This window comes from Manacus vitellinus, unplaced genomic scaffold, assembly GCF_001715985.3.
Source record: "Manacus vitellinus isolate BGI_N305 unplaced genomic scaffold, ASM171598v3 scaffold_3_pilon, whole genome shotgun sequence".
In the NCBI taxonomy this organism is placed as follows: domain Eukaryota; kingdom Metazoa; phylum Chordata; class Aves; order Passeriformes; family Pipridae; genus Manacus; species Manacus vitellinus.
This window is the reverse complement of record NW_021940535.1, coordinates 35,373,109-35,381,710: the sequence shown is the minus strand read 5'-3', so window position 1 is coordinate 35,381,710 and position 8,602 is coordinate 35,373,109. Positions and strand designations below refer to the sequence as shown.

The window sequence follows — 8,602 nt, the reverse complement described above, 5'->3', positions numbered from 1 at the left end:
TAGACAAGCCTTTGGGAACTAGTCTTTCCTGGAAAATGAAGTCAATATACCAAGTCAGCTGTTAACTTGCAAAGGTGCTGTCTGAGATAAGGGCTTGCGTGAACTATTTCTCCGCTACATAACTAGTATGTTTTATAAAACCAAGTTTTAAGGTATTTTGAGCATTCTTGGCTCTTAGTAACTGGGTTAACTAGTATATGGAAGCAAGATTAACTTTTATTAGCTTGAAGTATCATATTTTATTCAATTGATAAGAAATATCATAATACATTATGCATCTGCCAGTTATAGTCCATTTAGTTGGTTCCAAAACCTAAGCAGTAAATGAGTAAGACAGTTTATCTAGTTAAACTGAAAAAACAGCATTCCACACAGCCAGTACTAGAGATGTCAACCGTATAGTAATTCCAGCATTATGTTGTTATGGCTTTCCAGAAAGTCATGAAGTTAACAAATTAGAACACATCAAGAGCCATTTTCCAAAGATTTATTGAAGTAGCGACAGGTTGCTCATACTGTGCTGGAAAAAAGCAGTTTTATTGAATTCTGATACTTAAAAACAGTATTGCAGCACAAGATATTGCTATTTGTAAACTAGACTCCATTGTAAACTCTAATCTTTCAGGGAGAGTCAGTTTGCAAGATCTAAGACCTATTTCCTAGCATAATCATCTTGCGCTCATGGAAAAACTGCAGAAAGGCACTTGAAAGCTGTTTCTTCCTTTAAGACATGGACTTTTTCAATCTTGCTGGTAAGAATTTCTCCTGCATTAATTAAGTATGCATCTTCACTTCAGCTCTACTCCAAGTCATCGTGATGCTGGGAAGTTTCATTAATAACCTGATGAAAAACAGAAACACTTGCATTAAGTTTTAGTGGGAAGTGGGGTTTTTCTAGACTTAAAAGTGGAACATGCAGTACCACAAAAATGTGAACAAATGGGTATCAGCTCTCACTTTTAAATGAGAAGTTCTAGTTTGCAAAGACTGTGCAGAAACCATTTAAGCTTTATTGACTTAAGACTGACAACAGCATCTTGCCCCAAACAAGTACCTCTGTTTGCTGCCACGTTTTCCTAAGGAAATCTTTTGAGAACTACTAACTCAGGTGAACTTAAATACTCAATACACAGGTAACTGTCAGAAACTTAAGGTTTTACCATCAGATGAATTTTATTAACTTTTCCATGGAAGCCTGTTTGCTACAACTGTATGCTAAGTCACACAGCTTGAACTGCCAGTTTCTGTTCTACTCAATATTTACTGCAATATAAAGGCTGCACTAAGGTAACCAGCTGTGACAGAAATAAAATTAAAAGTTACTACCAACCTGTCCATCTCTAGTTTCGACGGTCTTAATTAGAAGTGTCCTCTTTGAGTGAGTGTCAACCATTGGCTGAGACTCAATGTTGGTTTCTGCAGAAGAAAGTGTATTATTACCAATAGTCTAGATAAAGGGCCTCCTCAAAGAAATGAGGTGTAATAGATTTTAGTGTCTACTTTCAGAATACCAATTTAGTACACAAAGAAGTATGTGGCTCTGAATAAGCCAGTCTTCTGCATTTTCTCCCCATTGCCCTTAAAGCGCCTTCAGCAGGCATCTAAACTAATCACTTGCTATGTATTGATATTTTTAAACAAGTGTCCAGGAACACAAGAGCTTCTACCATCCAAGGTTAAGTAATTGAAAGTTGTAACATTCACAATCAACTGCACCTACACAAGTTCAAAAACCAGCATAAAAGGAACTATCCGAACCCCTCTCAATAGTGACAGAACAACTGGCTAAACTGAAGTGGCAGAAACAGCTTACCTCTCAGGTTCAAAGAAGCAAAGGTTGGAATGGGCATGTTAATCCTAAAGGAAAAAAGAAATGGATCAAATAAGACACGAGTGTAGAGCGTCTTCTAGTAATTGGCATTTTGAAAGTGTCTGTATGTGATTACCTGCTCTCTTCACCCTCCAGCAGCTTTCTGTAGGTGGCAATCTCAATATCAAGAGCCATCTTTACATTCAGCAGGTCCTGGTACTCACGCAGATGGCGAGCCATTTCTTCCTTCATGTTCTGAATCTCATCCTGCAGACGGCCAATAGTGTCCTGGTAGTTAGCAGCTTCCATAGCAAAATTCTCCTCCATTTCACGCATTTGGCGCTCCAGGGACTCGTTCTGGGAGAGAACAATGAAATCAAGCACTGCTGCAGTTCAGCCACTCTTCCCCGCTCTCAAAACCCTTAGCATTTTAAAAAAAGTTATGCTACATTAGCATCCTTTCTGAAAATGCCCAGACACATCCCAAATTTATGATCTTCCTGTCTTCCCCTTGCAAAGTCAAGGAGGGTTATTCTGCTACATGATTTGAGGTGTGCCATGTATTTGTTCTACCAGGTGGAAAAGCGATCTCTTACAGTAAACCCAACATATGCAGTACAAGTCAGCGTGCAAGCAGTCCTCAGAGAGGGGGCCTGCAGGTGTACTTAAGACTGTTAAATTCATTTCAAGACAGCCTTTAGGGCAGTCAGGTTCTAGCAGCAGCAAAATTTGCACCTCCTTTCCACTGCTCCTCCAGCTTTTTTTTTATGGCTTCAGCTGTACCTGACAGACAATGCATAAACACTTCCAGAAAGTGCTACATAAACAGTGAATATTATAGTAAGAGAATGAACTCATTGTTTATAGCTCAAATAAGACTAGTTCAGTGTATCAATCTGACCAGCACACCGTCACGCATGCAGGCAAACTAAGCCCATGGCATCCTCTTCAAAAAGTACTAATAAGCTGCTGTATTGCATGGTAGATCACCTGTATTCACATCTAGATCAACAACTAAACTGCAGTGCAGTGCTTAAAGCTGCAAAGGGAAGAATGCCCCAACCACTGCTGTCTTCTACTTACGCTTCCCTTAAGAGCATCAACTTCGCAGGTGAGAGACTGGATCTGTCTGCGGTACTCATTGGCTTCTTGTTTGGCCTGGCGCAGGGCATCGTTGTTCCTATTAGCAGCTTCAGAGAGATCTGCAAACTGTGGAAAGCCCCAGTTTGGTTAGCACAACACTTCAACACAAAAGGTGAAACAGACTTTTTGTGGACACAGCATATGAGAGCAACTGAAGTCGTTACAAGTGTTAACACCCAAAACATTTAAATATTGGCATTACTCTTAGAATGCTTCTCTATTTCTAATTGTTAAATTGGAATTTGTTTCCCTACCCTGTATGTTTCCCATTTTCTCACCATTTTTTCACCCATTTGCTCACTTGTTTCTCCAGTACTTCATCCAACATCTGCTTCCAGGTACAAGCATAGGAAAGACTCCAAGTATGCACCCATTATTTTGATGCTCTAACTTATGGCACAGAATGCATTCAGTTGTACTCTTCCCAGACAAGTTTAAAAATTACTTTGTGTCATGGCTGTGTTAATGTCCAGTAGAGGGAACACTGAGTGCCACAGCAAAGCTGTTATGTACAATTGTTTTGAGCGCCTGATGCATTTCACTTACTTTGGACTTGTACCACTCTTCAGCTTCCTGAAGATTCTTAGCAGCAACGCTTTCATACTGTTGGCGAACATCACGCAGGGCAGCAGTGAGATCAGGCTTAGAAACATCCATATCAATTTGGATGTGCTGTTCCTGGAGTTGGGCCTGCAATTCTCGGATTTCCTTAGAGAGAAGCAGACGCTCAATGTTATTACACACAAGCATACAGAACGTACACAGGCAGGGACTCTGGGACAGAACCAGTAAAGAACTTACTTTCATGCCAGACAGTCAGCATCTAAACACAGGCCTTCATTATTCAGCTTACCTCATCATGAAGCTTCTTCAAGAAGACAATCTCCTCTTGCAGGGACTCAACTTTGCGCTCAAGATCAAGACGTGCCAGAGAGGCATTGTCAACATCCTGACCAGGGAGAAGAATGATTCACAGTCTTACAAAACTGGGCTGGAAAAGTTTTACAGCAAGTTCAGCAGCATACAACAGACTGATCTGAGCATTTTGGCAAGAAAATAAGAAGTCAAAAGCTGTAAGAAACCCTTCTGCCATCTCCTACCCTAGCCTGAAACCATTATATGCACCTTTATTGTGATTTTTGTGAACTATACAGCATATGCATCTTTGCCAACATATTGGCATGATCAAGAAAACACAGATCATGGTGTAAATCCTGCTTGAAAATGAAACAGATACTTGAGTCAGAAGTCAGCAGTAAGTGCTTCTAGCTTGATTACACTGAGAAAGAGTCTTGCAATTTACAAACTTCCATTCTTTCCAGTAGGGCTTAAAAGTGCAACCCATGTGCCTACATGACTATCAGTGGGCTTGGTTTATGGACTCCTTGGTGACCAACCACAGAGCCTTTTAAGTCCACAGACCACAGCTGAAAACATACTTGTAAAAGCTAGTGACGTATGTATAGGAACTGCAGCATTTACTTCTCCAAGCAGTTCAACAGGTCACCCTCGAGAAAAAGAAGGTATGAGCATAAATGCAAATTGAGTTACTCATCATTGCCTACACCCTCGTAGTTGCTGGCAAACACTCCACTTTTTGCTGGACAGAGATAATCTTAATCAACAGAAAAAATTCACTTAGGGCATAACAGAAGACACACCATGAATGTCACATGGGAGTAGCTTGAAATAGTTCAAAAACATACCTTAAGACTAAACATTGATTGGTAACTTCTTACATTTTAAATGTGTAGGATGACTAGTTTGCAAAGAGGACGGTTGTTCCTTTCACAATAGTTACATGTACAGTCGCATGCTTGTGCTCACAGAGTGTTAACTTATCAGGTTTTCACAGCTTACTCTAAAGCTATTTTGGATTGCCCAAAATTCCTAATCAGCGGTTCTTACCATTATGACACCTTTGAAATAAGGAGTGTTTTCTTTAGCCTCCTAGAAAGCCATTCCTTGGATCACTCCTACTCTGGGGTAAAGTTCTTCCTTCAGAAGAACTCTTCTGTTCTCTTTATCCAGCAAAATACCCCTTTCATGTGTTATTCCACAACTTCTCTATCAAATCCAGTTTTCCACCCCACAGTTCATACTGGCTCTGTTTTTCTGTTCAGGGAAGGAATTTCCTAATTAATTTGTTCTCCTCCCCACAAAAAAACCCCTCAAGATCATTCTGGCAGAAAATTACATGGCTATGACCCAACATCGTCGGTCAGATATCCCAAGCGTTTCTAGTGGATTTTACAGAAATCTGCATCCTGAAGACTAATCATTTTTTTTCTGGACAACTGAATATCTACAGGATTTTTAGGACCTTATAATAAATTGAAAGAATCTTCAACTGAAGACACTTAATATATTGTATGTGCTTTACTATATGCTATCATTTGTATATTCCCTATCATTAAGATTCAGTGTATCAGTGTTTCCTAGATGGAGAACCACATGAATGAATAAGCTACTTGTAGCCTGAGCAAAGTATAAGTCATAGAAACATGAAAATGGAGTACCCACTGATTTTATCCTACGAGATTCTTTAACACAAGCCACATAATTCACAGGTTGAGCATCTCTGTTTACTTCAGACACACCTCAGGTTAGCCAGGAGCTGACCTGTTAGTCTTGTCATAGGTTCAGGACCTTGCTGCCAATGTAGTTGGCAACACTGCAATAACTAACTTTCTCACTAATTGCGATGCTAGTTTTGCCCCAAAGGAAAGAACTCACTGAACTTTTACATTTCTTTTATGCAGTACACCCCTCAGCACATGAGTAAAATCACATCTTTGCTGAGAATAATTAAATTAGAATTCAGTATGCGTGAGTTGAACCGTCTCTGAAGCAGGCAGCTTTTGGTAATAAAAGCTCAAATATTTTTTCACCTTAATTTAAAAAAATGAAGTATACAACTGCTCCGTCTCGTAGAAAGTTATTTTGATGCTACATCAGAGCAGCAAAATGTCTGCTGAAGTGTTCTGAATCCATGTATAAAACTTTCCAGTGGAAGAATATAATGGTTTAATAAAAAGCTGGGCTTTTTTTTTTTTTTTAACAATGGAAAGCATAACAGGATAGCTCAACTTCAGCGTTCTATGAATTTCATTTCACTTTCAGGAGAACAATACTGAAACAGATTTAGTTTTCAAAACCTCTATGTTAACCATACCCTTCCTAGTGAGGAAAAGCAAGGTATTATTGTTGTTCAGATAAAACACATCAGCATGCAAGTTATGTCACAAGTGGATTTAGTGTAGAGTTTCCACAGACAATGATTTTCATTTCTTATGCAAAAGCTACACTGTAGGAGGTTAAATGGATCCAATTCTGACTGTACTGCACACACAGATCTGCTAGAGGTTGAGCTCCTGAATGACCCCTTTCCAAAGTGCAGGGAAGAGCTGGAGAATGAGTGTGGGATAGATACATACAAAGCCAAGTTCACTTGAAAGCCTAGAGTCTTCATGAAGTTCAATTGGTTTGAAATATAGACATGCCTAAAGTGCACCATTTAAGGACAAGAGATCACGTAAAAGCCAATCTTCAACTGAAGAGATCAGGTTCTCTAAAGCTTAAGTTAAATGCTTCCGCATGGAACTTCACACTATGTTAAATTGGCTTAGCACTCAAAAAACCCATAAGCTTAATTAATTAAGGCAGTATCTCAAATTGTTCTGTTTCAAACTTCTTTCCCCAGAATGCCTGGGGAGACTGAATTCCCAGGCTCTGAATGGGAATAGGTGTTTCAGTTTCCACACATTATCTCATGGAGACACCTTCTATCCTTCAAGGACTATAATATACTGACGTCAAAAGCCTTGCCCGGAGAAATGCTGACAATGAAGTGGTGATTTCCTGAATGGTGACTTCTACTAATGTCTATGAAGAGCTCTGGAACAAAATCAGCCTGTACCCAGCTGCCTGGAGATAAGGGCAGTCACTTCCAGCCTGGAGGAATGCTAGCAATGCTGTTTTACACCAGCAGTTTTAGGGAAGAGACCTTGTTTTGAGAAGGCACATTCCTAAACATCTCCTAGTCCAAACAAAGCTTAATCCAAGTTGAAAGCTGGTTTTGCACAAGTGAAAACTTGAGCTTAACAATTTTTGAACACTGTTTGCACAGTTGGTTCTGGTTGTGATGTAGGTTTTAGTTTATTCGGATAACATCATAGCATCCTACAGAGAATAAATTCTAATGTAAATTGTTTCCTAAATTAACAACTTTGTTTTACAGAGGATTAAATTCCATGTTCTTAACAGACACCCAGAGAAGGCAGGCTCAATTGCTGTGACCTCACCCCGAGGAACAAATTGACTACTTCGTGTCAGCAGACAACACCCACATGAAAAATTTTAAATTTGAAACTGTTGTCCAGTGATGCACTGTCCAAAGTGATTCATCAAAAAGGAGTTCTGGTTCATATAAAAAAATGGACGATATACATGGTAGACACATTTTGCTAGAAATATGCCCACACCATTACACATTTAGTAAGAATGCAGCCCACTGCGCCCTCCCCTCCGACACAAAGGGATCTATTATTTCAATCTGCTGCCACCACACTTGCCAGAATGCCTGTATCTGCATTCCACGGTGAATCCCATAGAAACCATTAATACCCTTCAGCCAAGCGAGCAGATGGCCCCCTTTCACTTTTATTGGATCGGAAAGTGATTCCACGTTGGAGCGTTTTTTGTAAAACAGGCTAGACTTGGATAAAGCAAGACAATAGTTACCCTCCCCTCCCCTCAGACCGCAGCATCCCCCTAAAGAAAACACGGAGGGTTTGCGTGAGAACTGACGGAATCTCTTTGTGCGAGAAAAGCAAACTCTTGCAGTCCCACCCTCCGTCCCAGGCACCGCCACCACCTCCTCAGTCCCTCCTCTCCGACCGCTCCCTCCCTCCAGCCCCCGCTAACCTGTCTGAAGGACTGCAGGGTGTTCTCGGCCTCCTCCCTCTGAAGCATCTCTTCCTGCAACCTGGAAGGGGCAAGACAGCGGTGAGGAGGGAGCGAGGGGTCCCCCAAATCCCCCGCCCAGCCTCCCGCCGGCCCGGTACCGCTCGGGATGCTCAGGGGCCGCCTCCGCGCCAGCAGACGGGGAGGGGGGACGGCAGCGGGAGGCGCCGGCAGCCCGAACCCGCGTCCCCCCGGCACACTCACTTCTCCCGCAGCCGCATGATGTCGTCGGCGAGGTTGTCCCGCTCCACTTCCACGCGTGCCTTATCGTTGGTGAGCTGGTCCACCTGCCGCCGCAGCTCCCGCATCTCCTCCTCGTAGAGGTCGCCCAGGCGGGACGTGCCCTTGCCCTTGAGCTGCTCCAGCTCGGCCAGCAGAATCTTGTTCTGCTGCTCCAGGAAGCGCACCTTGTCGATGTAGTTAGCGAAGCGGTCATTTAGCTCCTGCAGCTCAACCTTCTCGTTGGTGCGGTTCGCCTTGAACTCCGTGTTGATGGCGTCGGCCAGGGAGAAGTCCACGGAGTCGTGGAGCCGCATGGGCGGCATGCTGCTCCGCAGCCGCACCGACGTCGTCTTGCTGGTGTACATGCCGCCGGCGAGGCGGACACGTTACCGGGACCGTTATTGCTTGGGCCGCAGGGCTCTGCCCAGCGAGTACGGTCTGGCCTCGACGTGATGTAGCGGG

The 8,602-nt window shown here is 42.4% G+C and overlaps 1 protein-coding gene across 1 annotated transcript; it reads right to left on the bottom strand.

Annotated features, from left to right (window-relative positions):
* Positions 1–219: 219 nt before the first annotated feature.
* On the bottom strand, positions 220–8,602 carry VIM (vimentin). Its single transcript, XM_018075423.3, has 9 exons — positions 8,123–8,602; positions 7,880–7,940; positions 3,807–3,902; positions 3,500–3,661; positions 2,894–3,019; positions 1,947–2,167; positions 1,814–1,857; positions 1,331–1,416; positions 220–841 (listed from the first exon to the last, which is right to left on the bottom strand). The coding sequence occupies exons 1-9, from the start codon at positions 8,503–8,505 to the stop codon at positions 800–802; spliced, it is 1,221 nt and encodes a 406-aa protein (XP_017930912.2). The 5' UTR covers positions 8,506–8,602; the 3' UTR covers positions 220–799.